The sequence below is a fragment of the Erythrolamprus reginae genome, chromosome 12 (assembly GCF_031021105.1).
Source record: "Erythrolamprus reginae isolate rEryReg1 chromosome 12, rEryReg1.hap1, whole genome shotgun sequence".
Lineage (NCBI taxonomy): Eukaryota > Metazoa > Chordata > Lepidosauria > Squamata > Dipsadidae > Erythrolamprus > Erythrolamprus reginae.
The window spans coordinates 21,749,574-21,767,257 of record NC_091961.1 but is presented as its reverse complement, the minus strand read 5'-3'; the positions used below and the strand labels follow the sequence as shown (position 1 = coordinate 21,767,257).

At 41.8% G+C, this 17,684-nt stretch overlaps 1 protein-coding gene across 1 annotated transcript in view; it reads left to right on the top strand.

Annotated features, from left to right (window-relative positions):
- KIRREL3 (kirre like nephrin family adhesion molecule 3) overlaps nucleotides 1-17,684 on the top strand; it is a 952,257-nt gene that overhangs the window by 854,101 nt on the left and 80,472 nt on the right. The window contains exons 10-12 of the mRNA XM_070765424.1: nucleotides 1,147-1,273; nucleotides 13,915-14,015; nucleotides 15,952-16,150. Of these exons, the coding sequence (XP_070621525.1) occupies nucleotides 1,147-1,273; nucleotides 13,915-14,015; nucleotides 15,952-16,150 (427 nt within the window). The remainder of the gene's footprint in view (nucleotides 1-1,146; nucleotides 1,274-13,914; nucleotides 14,016-15,951; nucleotides 16,151-17,684) is intronic.

Genomic DNA, 17,684 nt, shown 5'->3' with positions numbered 1-17,684 from the left:
TATGAATAAGTCCTAATAAGAGCTAAACCTGTCCAGAAGTTGCAAAAAAATTAAATGTCTCCTGCATGAGAGGGTAGGAGAATAGAAAGGGAAACCACAGCTCACTGAAATATTGAAGGGCACTTAACTTTCCAAATATTTTATTATACCAGAAGTCCTCGACTCATGACAATTGAGCCCAACATTTCCATTGCTAAGTGAGACCGTTGCGACGTGAGTTTTGCCCCAATTTTGCAATCTCCCTCGCTACAATTGTTAAGTGAATAACCACAGCAGTTAAGTTAGTAACAAACATGGTTGTTAAATGAATGTGGCTTCCTCATTGGCTTTGCTGATCAGAAAGTTGCAAAAAGTGATCACATGATCTCAAGGCACCGCGACCATCATAATTATGAACTGGTTGCTAAGCATCCAAAATTTGATCCCATGGGATGCTGCAATGGTGACAAGTGTGAAAAATGGTCCAAAGTTAATTTTTTTTTCAGGGATGTTGTCACTTTGGATGATCACTAAATGAATTGTTGTGAATCAAGGGCTACCTGTAGTTATTTCAAGCCATTGAATGCTTAGCCAGACTTCTGCAGAACAATGGTCGTGATCAGCATCGGGATGCTGCTAACGGAGGTTAACCCTTGGTTGCAGCTGTCTGAATGGTTGGAGAACTGGAAAGAGGCAGAAACAGATGGGGCAAAGCAGAATAGAGCCAGGTGAATACAGCGAAGGCCAAAATGAGACACATACTAGGCAACAGATGGCAGACTGAGATGGGAAGATAACTCAGAACGGACTACCTTTCCATGCCAAAAGCTCAGCTTCAGTTCCCTCTGTTAGCACAGATATCACCTAACTGCTGGGCTGACGACTCGGTGGTTGGTTCCCATGCTTGGCTAGGACACAATGGGGGTTGATTGGCTTGCTGGTTGAACCATATCAGGAAATGAATGAATGCCCACGACGTATTTGTGATTTGTAGACCATCGTTTCTGGCATAGGGGGATGCGTGCCTGATACATGATGTTTAAAACAAACTATGGCTTAGCACTGTACCCGAATCTAGCTGCTTTCATTCTTGAACATTGAGTTGGCATTCTTGGTTTCAGATCTGTCCCCTGAAACAAACTCTAGTTTTGTTTTGTTTTTTTACAGGTCCTGAGCAATGAGAACACACTAACGTTGAAAAATGTGCACCAAGAAGATGCTGGGAAGTATGTGTGCCGTGCTGTGGTTCCACGTGTGGGTGCAGGAGAGCGAGAAGTGTCTTTGACCGTCAACGGTACTTACCATTTATTATCCCCACTGTCATTCCTCTGAATCAGGGGTGGGCAATTATAACAGCTTTATGAACTATGGACTTCAACTCTCGGAATTCCTGAGCCAGCCCTGGTTGGCTTAGGAATTCTGGAAGTTAGTTAGTTAGTTAGTTAGTTAGTTAGTTAGTTAGTTAGTTAGTTAGTTAGTTAGTTTGTTTGTTTGTTTGTTTATTTATTTCTCAGATTTGTATGCCGCCACTCTACAAGGACTCAGGGCAATTTACAAAATATAAAAAAGACAATTACATCGAAAACCAATTAATTAAAGTTAAGAGTTAAATCCAAAAACCAAAAAACCCAATTAAAATACCACATATCCATTCAATCAACAAACCCACCCTACATTCATTGGCCAGGGGGCAGAATGAATGAAGCTTGGTGGCATAAGTGAGTCTTTAGAGGAGGGTGGGGGCAGTCCGAATCTCCAGGGGGAGCTGATTCCAGAGGGTCTTGGGCCACCACAGAGAAGGCTCTTCCCCTGGGTCCCACCAAGTGCAATTGTCTAGTTCAGTGTTTCCCAACCTTGGCAACTTGAAGATATTTGGACTTCTACTGCCAGAATTCCCCAGCCAGCGAATGCTGGCTGGGGAATTCTGGGAGTTGAAGTCCAAATATCTTCAAGTTGCCAAGGTTGGGAAACACTGGTCTAGTTGACAGGACTTGTAGAAGGCCTTTGTGGGACCTAACCAGTCACTGAGATTTGTGTGGCAGGAGGTGGTCCTATAAGTAATCTGATCCCATGACGTGTAAATTGAAGTCCACAAGCTGTAAGAGTGGCCCACTCCTGCTCTGGATAGTCATTTTCACAGTTCAATGTATGGTTGTTAAACTAAGTCTTAGTTCCTCATGGCACAGATACACAACATTCAAAAGCCAAGGCCTTCACTAAGATTGTCAACAGGAAGCCACACTCCAACAACTGGAGCCAGGGTTAAGATTCAGAGCTGTTATGAACTAGTTTTGATTTGATACCATGAATATCTGTAATCCCGTGAGTTTAGTAATTCTCACATTCCAAATCAAGGCGAATTTTGGGGACCAGGCCAAAAAGTGGAGAACAGGGCACAGAACTGCCCTTGGGCTTCAAATATGCCCCAGTGTCTTTTGGACTTATATTTATGGCCTTATTGATTCTGGGAAAACATGCTGTTTTATCTCAGGCCATAAATTGACTTAACCAGCAGGCTAAGGTAAAGGATAAGAACGTGATAGAAAACCCCACAGCTCCTGGCTCCCTCCCTGTGCTACTCTGGATTTTCAAACTATTGAATTTGAGGAAAGAGGACTGCTTATCTTTGAAGTGGGGAGGCATAATATAATGTAATTCTTCCCCAACACACAAACTTTTTTTTCTCTCAAGACTGTATATTACCTCCCATGCAAGAAACCCCCTGGCAAAATTCATTGACTGGTCTGGATTGCATTTAATTTTGAATGCGTAGCTGGCTGAAAGGAGGCATCATAGAAACCTTAGCTAGACCATCCATAAAAACAAACAAAGAAATAAATAAATCCCTTTGCTTCCCTCTTTTCCATCTCTTATCTCAGGCTTACTTTTTTTCCCCTGTTGGTTTGCTGCGGTTTAATTATAATTTAAATAGCTTGTAGAAAACAAAGTGATACATTTGATGAAAACAAAGAACTTGCTCCTTTCCCCGTGCTCTTGTTTCCAACACAATCACACCTTTGCCTTCCCCATCCCTGGAACTAAAAAGAAGTAAATTATGAAAGCATTGTTTTTAAAGCAACCTTCTTGATCGTTTTCGGAATAATTCGGCACAGGGGAAAGTGATAAGGGGCTCAATAAACACAGAATTATCTCCTCTGGTTTTCTTCTATTTTCAGAACTACCTAGGTGCTTCAATAACCCCCTCCCATCTCCCCAAAACGAGGGGAAAGAAGAGCGCAAAGAGAAATAGTAGGGGGAAATAGCCCCTTGACCTTCATTATTACCTATCGGTAGTTTATTAAACCACGTTGCTAAGTTAACATTTTTGGAGTGCCCAATAGCACAAGGTTACCTAGGATGAAAATTGGTTCTAACGAGGCTGCAGTCTGTCTTAAGTAGACAAGAAAGAGAGCAGAAGGGGAGAAGTCAATACAAAGAAGGAGGGCAAGGTTAGTTGGAATCACACAACTGAGTATAAATATAACTCTTCCATTTTGGTTAGGTTCAATTGTATATTTTGCTAGCCATCTGTTGGTTTCAGTTGGCTCAATTCTGATAAAGCTTCATGTATATTTTGGTGGACTGTGTTTCCAAGTGTGCATCTTGGTATAAGAGGGCGCCCCGAGTCTTCGGAGAGGGGCGGCATACAAGTCCAACTAATAAATAAATAAATAAATAAAATAGAAACCTTGAAATAAATGCTTGCAGTTATACAGTGTTCCCTTGCTTTTCGCGGGGGATGCGTTCCGAGACCGCCCGCGAAAGTTGAATTTCCGCGAAGTAGAGATGCGGAAGTAAATACACTATTTTTGGCTATGAACAGTATCACAAGCCTTCTCTTAACACTTTAAACCCCTAAATTGCAATTTTCCATTCCCTTAGCAAGCATTCAGATTATTACTCACCATGTTTATTTATTAAAGTTTATTTTAAAAAATATTTATTAAAGGCAGACGAAAGTTTGGCAATGACATATGATGTCATTGGGTGGGAAAAACCATGGTATAGGGAAAAAAAACTGCAAAGTATTTTTTAATTAATATTTTTGAAAAACAGTGGTATAGACTTTCCGCGAAGTTTGAACCCGCGAAAGTCGAGGGAACACTGTATATACCGACTATCTACTTTTTTTGCACCTTTCACCCAAGAAGTACATTTTACTTCAACATTTCCATAATGCAACATTTCCATCATGCAGTTTTCTCTGCACCTTTTTTTCCCCCCATAAATACAGGAGCCTCAAAAGTAATAGAGACAGGATGCTTCCAGCTACATGGATGCAACCACGTTATGCTACTGGGAATCACATTTGCTCTTTGAAAAAACGTTGCAATGGGCTACGTTTTAGTTAAGTCAATTATTCACGTGGAAAGGACCAGAATTTTTCCGCAGGTTTTTGCTGGGGAGAGATTTTAGCTTTGTTGCAAATGTCTATTTTCAACCTGTATTAAGGCTAAGACTCACTCCAAATTTTATGCCAGCAAAATTAACCAGCATAATGGGAGGCACACTTCAAAGACTTCAAGCATGGGGTTGGATGCTGGAGGTGGCTGCAGAACAGCCTTCCTTTAAAGAATGAAGAGATGGCTTCTCTTGGTGACAAGCCTGTGCTTCGAATGCAATTCATCACATCAGTCAAGATATTATTGGTGCTAAACGTGGCATATATCAAGGAAAAAAATCTCACATGGGCCAAATTTCACATAATTTAGTGATGTCCAGCTGTCCTGAAACTCACCAATAAATCTTAAGGCCATCTGAAATACTGAATTCTGAATTCAGCTTGTATATATATTGTTTAAAAGAACCCCAGATACCATCAAGTCCCCATAAGTCAACCATTGAAGCCATTAGGATCCACAATTTAATTCCTGTCCACCATAGCCAGCTCAAGAAGAAACTTAACTGTTGCGCAATGCCAAAATGTTATTTCTTTTCTTATCCACCCCCTTTTTGCAAACAACAAAGGGCCTTTAATCCTTCTCCTTTATCCCCATCAATTAGGATTGCCCATTGCCTTTATGTGTAAGAAAATCCTTTCCCCAGATGGAAATAAAACAAATCTTGACATCTTATAAGAAATCCATTTTGATGTAAGCTTCTGCCAATCCAGATAAACAGTGCAGGGGGCGGGGGAAGACCCTTGATATTTGCCAGTAACAAAGATATTATTGTGCGCTGCCCAGATGTAATAATAAGGATAAATGTCTATTGCCAGGAAGGATAGCTAGAATGCAATCAATTTGCTGCCAAGCATCCTTCCCACTGATAATTCTTCTCCTGTTTATATCCTGCATGTTAGACAGTGATGTTAATAAAGGAAACCTCCACAAACAATCCAAGTAATGCACAGAAGGAAGAAAAATTGAGAATTGCCCCTGCAGTAGAGAAACAAAAATTGAGAAGCAGAAATAATATATGTTTACCTACAAACACATCTAGCTTTATTCAATGCCTGTAAAATCCAATTCCAAGCTCCTTCAAGTCAAAGATGTAGATCTTGTGTCCTACCCTGGAGGATTGTTGTTGTTGTTGTTTTAAAACAGGGGCTCATAATTAAGGCCAGAGCTCCAGATACGTGAAGGGTTCTGTTAGTCCAGGAGTCCTCAAATTTGGCAACTTTAAGACTTGTGGAATATCTCCGAGACCGCCTCCTGCCGCACGAATCCCAGCGACCGATTAGGTCCCACAGAGTGGGCCTTCTCCGGGTCCCGTCAACTAAACAATGTCGGTTGGCGGGCCCCAGGGGAAGACCCTTCTCTGTGGCGGCACCGGCCCTCTGGAACCAACTCCCCCCGGAGATTAGAACTGCCCCTACTCTTCCTGCCTTCCGTAAACTCCTTAAAACCCACCTTTGCCGTCAGGCATGGCGGAACTGAAACATCTCCCCCTGGGCATGTTTAATTTATACATGGTATGCTTGTGTGTGTGTCTGTTAGCATATGGGGTTTTTTAAATCTTTAAATATTTTAAATTTGTCAGATTATTTATGATTTGTTCCACGTGTTGTGAGCCGCCCCGAGTCTTCGGAGAGGGGCGGCATACAAATCCAAGTAATAAATAAATAAATAATAAATAAATAAACTCCCAGAATTCTGAGAGTTGGTCCACAAGCCTTAAAGTTGCCAAGTTTGAAGACCTCTGTGTTAGCCTTTGGTCGATAATGATTGACATTGGAGACTTAGTTAATTGAATACCCCGCTGTACAGCACTTTGCCAAGACAGTTCACTGCATGTCCTTCTTATCCTAAACATCCAAACTCCAGCATCCCATTACAAGCAAGACAGTTGTGTGATAAGAACATATTGGCTCTTAGATGCGCAGCAAAGGAAATTAAAGCACAGTTCAGCATTCAGAAATTAGCATGCTAAGCTTGCCTCCTCCTTCACCGCGCCTAGGATTCTAAACTCTCAAAACGCGAAATTCCAGAGATTGAGCAGACTTTCAGTGGCAAATTAGTGTTTTCCTATTTTGCTTATTGGAAACGTGGTGGCTCAGTTGCTAAGAGGTCAAGACAAGCTGAGCTTGTCAATCAGAAAGGTCAGTAGTTCAGCGGTTCAAATCCCTAGCACCGTGAATGAGCTCCCGTTACTTGTCCCGGCTTCTGCCAACCTAGCAGTTCGAAAGCACATTAAAAAAAATGCAAGTAGAAAAATAGGGACCACATTTGATGGGAAGGTAACAGCATACTATGCACCTTCAGTGTTTAGTCATACCGGCCATATGACCATAGAGACGTCTTTGGACAGCGCTGGCTCTTCAGCTTTGAAATGGAGATGAGCACTGCCCCCTAGAGTTGGGAACGACTAGCAGATATGTGCAAGGGAAATCTTTATTTTGCTTATTAGAACATACAGAAGTTTTTTGCATATTAGAAGAGATGGAACATTTTGCATATAGTGATTAAAAACCACTTCCTAGATTTCATTCATGACTCTATACCATGAAAGCAGTCCAGAATTTGGGGCATCAGAGAATCAGTTTGTCTAGGGATTAAGAAACCGGGAGATTGTGGATTCTCTAATCTTGATTTAGGCATAATCCTGCTTTGGGCAGTTTTCAGAGAAGGGCAGCTTACAAATCTAATTAATAATAATAATGATGATGATGGTAATAATAATAATAATAATAATAATAATAATAATAATAATAATAATAATAACAACAACAACAACAACAATTTTAAAAGCCATCCAGGGGACTTTGTGCTGGTCATTCATTCTTATCCCAATCAACTTCATAGGGTTGTTATTGTGGGGAGAAAGAGAAGGAGAAAGGAATATTATGTATGTTCACTGGCTTGAGTTACTTATAAAGTAATAAAGGTGGTATTTAAAAAAATCTGGTCAACAAATAAATGGGAACCAACTTTCTATCCTTAATAGATGTCTTTTATGACAGAGAAAACCTACAATAGGGGCAGTAAAATACAGGTAGGCCACAAATGAAAGCCAATTGTGTCTATTGGGTACAGATAAATTCAACAGTATATTATTTTAATGCAGGCTTCCCACATTTCACCTGTTCAAACCAGTCTGCGTGTTTAAAACTCACCTTTTAAAATCTGCCCTTCTCTAAATATTTCTGCGATTAAATTAAATCCCATTTTTTTCATTCAGGAGCTGAAGTCTAAACAATTTAAAAACTTCATGAAAATGAGTGTACATATTAGAGAAAATAATGGAACATTCATTGTGTTTATAAACACTGATAGCAAAGGGAACACAAACCATAGTAAAAATGCTTATACAAACACACAGACAAAACACAAACACATAGATACCCAAACATATGCAGAAATGGGATAAAGAAGAATTAAGGCTGGAAAATTAAGAAGACCAAGAGAAATCAACATTAGATTTATCCCTAACTGGATTTTTTATTTTTATTTTTTTGGGGAAAATATGTGGATATGACAAAATGATTGCACAACTATTATTGTTGTTGTTGTTTTAAAATTCACCTTTAATGTCTTGGGTTATCAGCCTGATACTTTTTTAAAAAGTTAGAAGATCAGAAGCAACATCAGTCTTTAATTCTTGTTGCAGTGGAGATACAAATATGAAATATTGCTGGGCACTAAATTACCTCCTTTTTTTTAAAAAAAAAAGTTGGAAATCTTTGGGTGCTTGTGCTCACAATAGCCTTGATCATTGAAAAGCCCCCAGCAGCTGTAATTCCCATGACAACCACACTTCAAAATGCCTGTTGTGCGAAAGAAATAAAACCCGAACACACACTTGCTGTGTGAATGCATGCATGATTAAAATAAAATAAAAACGGAGCAGAGCTGTGTCCCCACCCCTCGCTTGCTGCATTAAACTGGGACAGATTCTTGTCTGCATAAAAAGTTATTGAATAAAAAGAACGTTTCTCCCGAAAACACAAGCAACGGCTTCAAAAGAAATAATATCATTCATTTATGCCTTTTCCCTCCAGGGTTACTTTTTGGCCTTCATTTGATTTCAGCAAGGCCCTGAAGTCACAAATCTGCTACTCTTTTTTTTTTGAGGTTTGTTTTGTGAGGTCTTTTTTTTCCTCCTCTTTTTTTTTTTCCTTTTTCTGCTTCTGGGCTGTGCAAATAAATTGGCAGCGAAGTCCTAAAAATAACGGCAACCAATCGTGCCACCATTTATATCCATGGCAACACCGTCTGAAGGCTTTAGCAGCCTGGAGATGGCCTAATGCTCAGGCACCAAACGCCAGGCGACAAAGAGATTGGCAGCTTCCACGAGTCGATTCTGCCCACTGGGGCATGAGACGCCCGTCCCTGAATTCCAAAAAGTCTTATTTTCTCCCTCCAAGCACAATGCTGAGCTGTTCCTTTTTTAAAAAAAAAAACAGGATTAACACACACACACACACAAACACACACACTGGTCAAGTTTCCTTACCATCCTCATAAAGGCAAGATGTTTAGCTCTTGCAAAATTTATTTATTTATTTATTGGATTTATATGCCGCCCCTCTCCGCAGACTCAGGGCGGCTAACAACAGTAATAAAACAGCATATACAGTGATCCCTTGAGTTTCGCGATCTCGATCTTCGCGAAATGCTATATCGCGATTTTTCCACCCGATGACATCACTCTCTTCCTTCCTTTCTCATCTTTCTTTCTCTCTCTCTTTCTCTATCTTGCTTCTTCCTCTCTCACACTCTCTTCCTCCCTCTCTCATCTCTTTCTTTCCTTCTCTCTCTTTCTCTATCTCTCCCCCTCTTGCTGGTGGGCGGCGGGCGGCGGGCGGGCGAGCGGGGGCATCAGTGAGGAGCCGGGGTTTCCCCTTTGCGTGGGCGGCTGGGAAACCCCGATCTTCGTCTGCTCGCTGCTGCTGCACCGAGCAGATCAGCTGCTGGGCGGCCGAAGGAACCTTCCCTGGGTCTTCCCCCTCTTGCTGGCGGGCAGGCGAGCGGCGGGCATCAGCGAGGAGACAGTGTTTCCCCTTTGCGTGGGCGGCCGGGAAGACCCAGGGAAGGTTCCTTCGGCCGCCCAGCAGCTGATCTGCTCGGTAGCGCAGCAGCAGCGAGGAGCCGAATCGGGGTTTCCCCTTTGCGTGGGTGGCGGGGAACGCAAACTCCACCATCTACGCATGCACGGCCATAGAAAAAAAGGGCGCGCATGCGCAGATGGTGTTTTTACTTCCGCAACCCTACATCGCGAAAAATCGATTATCGCGAGGGGTCTTGGAACGGAACCCTCGCGATAATAGAGGGATCACTGTACAGTGTTCCCTTGATTTTCATGGGGGATGCATTCTGAGACCGCCCGCGAAAGTCGAATTTCCGCAAAGTAGAGATGCGGAAGTAAATACACCATTTTTGGCTATGGACAGTATCACAAGCCTTCCCTTAACACTTTAAACCCCTAAATTACCATTTCCCATTCCCTTAACATCCATTTACTCACCATTATTGCAGGTACTCCCCATTGAATAAGACACTTAGTGATCCTGATATTTGTAAACATAATTATTTATTAACAATAATTATTATTTTTTGTTATTTATTTGCAAAAATTATTAGTTTGGAGATGACATATGATGTCATCGGGTGGAAAAAACCTTGGTATAGGGAAAAAAGCCATGAAGTATTTTTTAATTAATATTTTTTGAAAAACCGTGGTATAGGCTATTCGCGAAGTTCGAACCCGCGAAAATCGAGGGAACACTGTAATAATAATCCAATACTAAAAACAGTTAAAAACCCATTATTATAAAAACCAAACATACATACAGATATACCATGCATAAAATTGTAACGGCCTAGGGGGAAAGAGTGTCTCAATTCCCCCATGCCTGGCGGCAGAGGTGGGTTTTAAGCAGCTTACGAAAGGTGAGGAGGGTGGGGGCAATTCTAATCTCTGGGGGGAGTTGGTTCCAGAGGGCCGGGGCTGCCACAGAGAAGGCTCTTCCCCTGGGTCCTGCCAAGCGACATTGTTTAGTTGACGGGACCCGGAGAAGACCCACTCTGTGGGACCTAACTGGTCGCTGTGATTCGTGCAGCAAAAGGCAGTCCCTGAGATAATGTTTTGCTCTTGCACTGATTCCACAGAGGTCCCACAGAGTTGGCCTTCTCCGGGTCCCATCGACTAAGCAGTGCCGTCTGGCGGGCCCCATGGGGAAGAGCCTTCTCTGTGGTGGCCCCGGCCCTGTGGAATCAACTCCCCTTCGGAGATTAGAACAGCCCCCACCCTCCTTGCTTTTTGCAAGTTAATCAAGACTGAGATACCCCTGAGCACATATAGCTTTTATGAATGGTATGATTGTATTGTATGGTTCTTAATGATGGGTTTTTAATTTTTTTTTTTTTTAAATTGGATTTGTATATTGTTGTGATTGTTGTGAGTCTTCGGAGGGGGGCGGCATACAAATCTAATAAATTAAATTAAATGAAAATTAAATTCCACCCACCTATTGCCTTTCCCTTAGCTTCTTCTTCACCTGTGTTTCCCCTTCACAGTGGTTTTCAACCTTCCTAATGCTGCAATCCTTTAATACAGTTCTTCGTGTTGTGGTGACCCCCAACCATAAAATGTATTTATTTTATTTATTTGGTTGGATTTCTACGCCGCCCTTCTCCGCAGACTCAGGGAGGCTTACAAAAGTAGGAATAATAAAATAAAGCTAAATAATAAAATTATTAGGAAACTCAGGGTGGGTTCTAACTTACCTCGCAGCCAGTTCCTTCCTGCTGCACACCATGCGCACTGCCAATTATTTTTTTTAAAGCAAAAAAAAGTCAAAAACAAGATGGTGACACATGCACAGTGCCGGAAATTCAGCTTCTGTGCATGCTCAGAAGTTCCCTGGTACAGATATTTTTCTTTGTAGTAGTCTGTTTGAATGTGGATGGACCCGCCTGGAGACAGACAGAAGAGCAGTGTCTCAGTTATTTTATTATTTATTATTATTATTTATATTGTATGCCGCCCCTCTCCATAGACTCGTAAGATCATCGGAAATATCTGTTTTCCGGTGGTCTCAGCCAGCGGTGGGCTACAAACCGGAACACTAAATTGCGCTCTCCGCTGTGGCTCATAAGTTCTTGCGGGACCAGCACGATTTTGCTGCTGCATCTGTGAAGATAGCAAAATAGCACTCGGAGCCACAGGTAAAACCTCGCTGAAACACGGGCGCAATCTTGCTACCTCCACAGGTGCAGCACGGGTGCAGAACTTACAAGCCGCGTCGGCGAGTGCAATTTAGCGTTCTGGCTCGTAGCCCACCACTGGTCTCAGGCGACCCCTGTGAAAGGGCTGTTCAACGCCCGAAGGGGTCGCGACCCACAGGTTGAGAACCACTGCTTGAATGGGATGGTCTGCAAAATGTAAACAACTAACAGCAGTTCCAATGATGGCTCAAGGTGAGCCCCACTAACTCAATCAGGGTAATGTTATTAGGGTTTATTTATTTATTAGATTTCTATGTCACCCTTCTCGAGGCGACTCAGGGCACCGTACAGCATTAAATATAACAATATATGACAAATCTAAATAACTATAAAAATTATGAAAATTTGCTAAAAACATTTTTAAAACCCCATGTACACTCACACACATTCATCCAGTCCAATCATATCTAGTATCGGGCAGAAACAGTCTCATCACTCACAACTCCCATGCCCGCCGACAAAGGTAGGTTTTAAGGCTTTACGAAAGACCAGGAGGGAGGGGGCAGTACATATCTCCGGAGGGAGTTCGTTCCAGAGGGCCGGGGCCGCCACAGAGAAGGCTCTTCCCCTAAGCCCTGCCAGTTGACATTGTCTGGCCGATGGGACCTGGAGAAGGCCAACTCTGTGGGACCTAACTGTTAATAACTCAATAGTGAGTTAATACAGTTAATAACTCAATAGTGAGTTCTACCCAGAGGTGAACTGCTAAAGCGGAATGGTGATGTGTGCTCACCCCGATGGCTCTGAGTGCTAGCGGAGTCCAGCGCAATTCTGCTACTGCACCTGGGCAGGTAGCGAAATCACGCGTGGACACACAAGGAAATGAGAGTTAAGTTAAGCCAATTCCTTTTGCTGCTCATCCCTAGCCCCTAAGCTTTGTAAAAAAATCTATCATGACATTAGCTGAATGTAGCATGCTAAAATAAAATTACTCCAGTCATCAGTGATTAAGGAATGGAGTTAAGCACCAAGAGTACACTCAGAGAGATACACCCCTACCTAATCCTCTCTTTGCTTATTCCGTTTTGATTGCTAATGCTTCTTATTAATTAATTAAGTTTTGCCCATGTTTGACTGCCCTCCTGGTTAGACAGTAGGTGAAAGCTGCGGGTTTTTAAAATTGTGCTGTAGCGCCCTCTGTTGTTCACCTCAGCTATTCCAGCAGATTTAAAACGAGAAGCGCCTTTCCTTCCATGAGGTTCCTAAATTAGAATTCCCAATTTTGCCACAGTGCTTCAACCCAAGAATAAAATATATAATTGGCAGGAAGGATTGACAGGTTCAGTTGCCTTGAGTGGCGCACATTCAAATGGAATTGTGAAATAATAATAATAATAATAATAATAATAATAATAATAATAAAATCTCCACCATTTCTACATTTATCAGAAAAAGAAAAGAACTTTTAACTTACAACCACAACTGGAAACAGAAATTCTGTTACTAAGCAAGGCATACATTAAGTTACTCATACCAAATTTTAAGACTTTTTGCCACAGTTGTTATGCAAATCCCAGCCTGTCCGTCCGTCCATCCATCCATCTATCTATCATCTGCATCTCTCCCTCTCCTTCTCTCTCTCTATCATCTGCATCTTTCTATCTATCTGTCATCTTTCTATCTATCTATCTAGAAGGAAGAGCCTTCTCTGTGGCGGCCCCGACCCTCGGGAACCAGCTCCCCCCTGTCCACTTGGCTTCTCTTGTCAGAAGCTGGCTGGGTAAATTGCAAATGGCCATCACATGATCCCAGGATGCTGCAATCATCATAAATATATGCCAGATGCCAAGCTCCCAAATTTTGATCACATGACCCTGTGAAGGATGAAACCCCCCCTTCCCGAATGCATGCGTTCAGAAATGCCAAATTCATCCCATTACCCTTTTTCTGTTTGTGTCACCGTAAGCAGAGGTTCTAAACATGACCTACAAAAGTGGTAACTGTGAGGACCAGCTATAAGTCAGCTGTTTCAAAAGTCATAAGTCTGTGGACCAGCTGTAAATCATTTTTCAAAAGTTATAGGTGCGAGGACCAGCTGTAAGTCAGGATTTTCAAAAGTCTTAAGTGCAAGGACCGATTTTCAAAAGTCATAAGTGCAAAGACCAGATGTAAGTGAGAATTTTCAAAAGTCATAAGTGCAAGAAACAGCTGTAAATCTGTTTTTTTCAGTGCCAATGTATCTTTAGTCACTGAATGAACAGTTGTAAATCAAGGATTATCCGTAAAGCACTCTTTCATCACCACTTTCTCTCTCCTTCCTTCCCAGGACCTCCTATCATCTCCAGCACACAGACCCAGCATGCTCTTCACGGAGAAAAAGGCCAGATCAAATGCTTCATCCGCAGCACGCCTCCACCAGACCGAATCGTGAGTTTGGGTCTTCCACAAGCTCTGAACGACATAGGGCGTAGCGATACCAATGGCACTTAGACTTATATCCCACTTCGCAGTGCTTTACAGCCCTTTCTAAGCAGTTTACAGAGTCAACCGCTTGCCCCCAACAATCTGGGCCCTCATTTTACTCACCCCAGAAGCAGGGGTGCGCTACTGCCTGGACGGGGGGGGGGACACACACAGTGGGGTAGCAAAAATTGAGCTCCACCCCAGAGCACCCAATTTGCACTGAAAGATATTGAAAGAAAATGCAGGGCATCCTGCATAAGCCATGCCCACAGTGTGGTAGTAAAAATTTTGGTAGCCCTTCACTGCCCAGAAGGATGGAAGGTGAGTCAACCTTCAGCCTCGGGAGATTCGATCTGGCAGCCAGCAGTCAGCAGAAGTAGCCTGCAGTATAGCACTCTAACCAATGTGCCCCCATGGCTGATATTATCAATCTATCATGATAACAGATTGATACTTAGAGTTAAATCAATATTTCCAGGGAGTTTGAGCAACAGAGGGAGAAAGAGGGAATAACGTAACAAATCAGGCAGCATAAATCAATTCAAAATCAGGACTATTAATTGAAAAAAAACATTGATTGGGAAAGGAAAAATCATATTGACTGTAGCCACTTGTTGTAGACTAGGAGCCACTCCATAGAGGGTGTTTCTCCTGGTTGCCACCCAGCAAACCTCATTCAGAAGAGGTAATAAGGGAAGAGTGGAATACACACACACACACACACACACACACACACACACACACACTGCAACACGTCCTTCTATGAAGAAATAGGCTGGTGTGGATAAAGTTAAGATGGTGCATAAGATTTTTATTTTTTCTGATGTCCCTTATTCATAGATGCCAAGAAATAGTAAATAAACAGGTCATCCTTGACTTATCACCGTTCAATTACAATTACAAAAGTTACAATACCACTGAACAAAAGTCACTTATGACCAACACTTATGACCGTTGCAGCATCGCCATGACCATGTGGTCAAATTTGTAGGCAACTGGAATGTATTTTTTACGGTTGCACAGTTCCGGGCATGTGATAGCACTTAGATTCATATACCACGTCACAGTGCTTTTACAGCCCTTTCTAAATGGCTTACACAGTCAGAATCTTGCCCCCAACAATCTGGGTCCTCATTTTACCCACCTCGGAAGGATGGAAGGCTGAGTCAACCTTCAGCCTTGTGATATGCAATCTGGCAGCCAGGAGTCAGGAGAGGTAGCCTGCAATACTGCACCCTGACCACTATGCCAACCTTGAGCTGGTCAGGATCGAACTGCTGCAGCTGGCAGTGGGCAGAATTAGCCTGAAATATTGTGCACCTTGGAAAGATGGAAGGATGAGTCAACCTTGAGCCTGGTGAGATTCAAACTGTCACATTGCAGGCAGGCAGCAGGTAGCAGAAGTAGCTTGTAGTACTGCACTCTAACCACTGTGCCACTGCAGCTCTTCCCGCAGTAAAATCAGTGGGGAAGCCAGATTCACTTTACAACCATGTTACCAATGTAAGAATTACAGGGATTCACTGAACAATGGTGACAAACTATGTCATAAAATGGGGCAACTTAAAAACTGTCTCACTTAGCAACACAGTTTTTGGGCTCCATTGTGGTGGTAGGTTGAGGACCATGCATGTATAAGCATACATATTGTTTGGTCAATATCATAGAAGACCTCCAAGGTCCCTTCCAACTCTGTTGTTCTGTAAAGCAGTTTTTCCCAAACTTGGCAACTTGAAGATATCTGGACTTCAACTCCCAGAATTCCGCAGCCAGCTTTCGCTGGCTGGGGAATTCTGGGAGTTGAAGTCCAGATATCTTCAAGTTGCCAAGGTTGGAAAACACTGCTGTAAAGGATAGCAGCTAAAAAGCACGAGGGATTACAAATTGTTTTAATCTGCAGGCCTGGTCATGGAAGGAAAACGTCTTGGAGTCTGGAACTTCAGGGCGATACACGGTCGAAACCGTCAGCACCGATGAAGGTGTCATCTCCACCTTAACCATCAGCAACATCGTGCGGGCGGACTTCCAGACCATTTACAACTGCACCGCTTGGAACAGTTTCGGTTCGGACACCGAGATCATACGTTTAAAAGAACAAGGTGGGGATTGCTCCCGCGGTATTTTGAAACAGGGTGGAATGGAGGGAGGCAGGATTAAAATAGGATGAAATTAAAATATAAGGTTTTGGCATACCGGGAGGCCTGGGTTCCTAGTGGGAGAAATGTTAAAAGGCCATGTTTTAAAGTACAGGTGTTCACAAAGAAGCAAAGAGGCTAGAGCAGCCATTTCAAAGGCTGACAAATCTCTTCATTTTAGGAAATCATGACAAAGAAGTTCCAAAGTCCGACTCTGATTAAGCGGAACAATAATCTGATTAAGAGCAATGAAAGGAAAAATCTTGGCTTGTGCCTGTATTATTTAATGATGATCTGGAAGTGTAAATAGATTAATTATGTCCTGCTTATTCTAAATCAAACCTATTCCTGCCAAGCATTAACCAAGATCGAGAGTACTTAGAATCCTTAGATGCACCAAAAGGAGAGTTAATCTATATATTGCACAATTCATAATTTCTATTTCTTCAAATTTCCCTAATGTGTGCATTACTTTGTTGAGATTTTCATTTTGTTTTAATCAAACAATCTTCAATTGATTCAAGGGAAATCTTGAAATTTGTGTCTATAGCCAATCAGATATATGGAATATCTTCTTTTTGCACATAAAGGGGGAAAAAATTAAAGTTGCACTTGGATTTATTGCAGATATTTGGAGCAAAATATGATATGTTTCTACCCTTGTTTGTGGTCACTTCTTCTTTCCCATCTCATTTAGTATGTAAATTAAATTAGATGAAGTTAGGGGCTTTATTTATTTATTTTTGCTCTTTGGCCCACACTTTTTTTTTTCCTGTTCTACCTTGCCTCCTGTAGAGAATACAAAACCTGACCAACCACTGAAACTCAGGGGTGGCTTTTAACTTCTTGTCCTTATGGTGCACTAGCATGATTTACATATAAATTGAATTCAGATGAAATTGTTTTAAGCAAAGCTATATGTTTCAGTGGCATGCCTGCAGAACAAAATTGCACCAAGTGAGAAGAAATGTTTCTTCAGAATCTAAATACAGATGCATGAGCGCAGAAAGTTCTAGTTCATCCCACTAGGACTGTGTGTTTGTGTCACCTAAACACAGTAGAAAAATGGGATGATGCACTACATATGGCCAATTAATTGACCTATAAAATGATCTAGTTCTGCTCCCGGACAGAAAGCCTTGAGAAGGGAAGAGAGAAAGAGTTGAAGTTGTGTTAAATAGAAATTAAGAATGGATTCCTTATCTTACCACACTAAAATGTGGATATGAAAAAGCAATAGAATTACACTGCTCAAAAAAATAAAGGGAACACTCAAATAACAGATCTGAATGAATGAAATATTCTCATTGAATACTTTGTTTTGTACAAAGTTGAATATCCTGACAACAAAATGAAATTGATTTTCAATCAGTGTTGCTTCTTAAGTGGACAGTTTGATTTCACCGAAGTTTGATTTTCTTGGGATTATATTCTGATGTTTAAGTGTTCCCTTTATTTTTTTCATCAGTATACAATGAACTTCAAATGTATAAGTTTT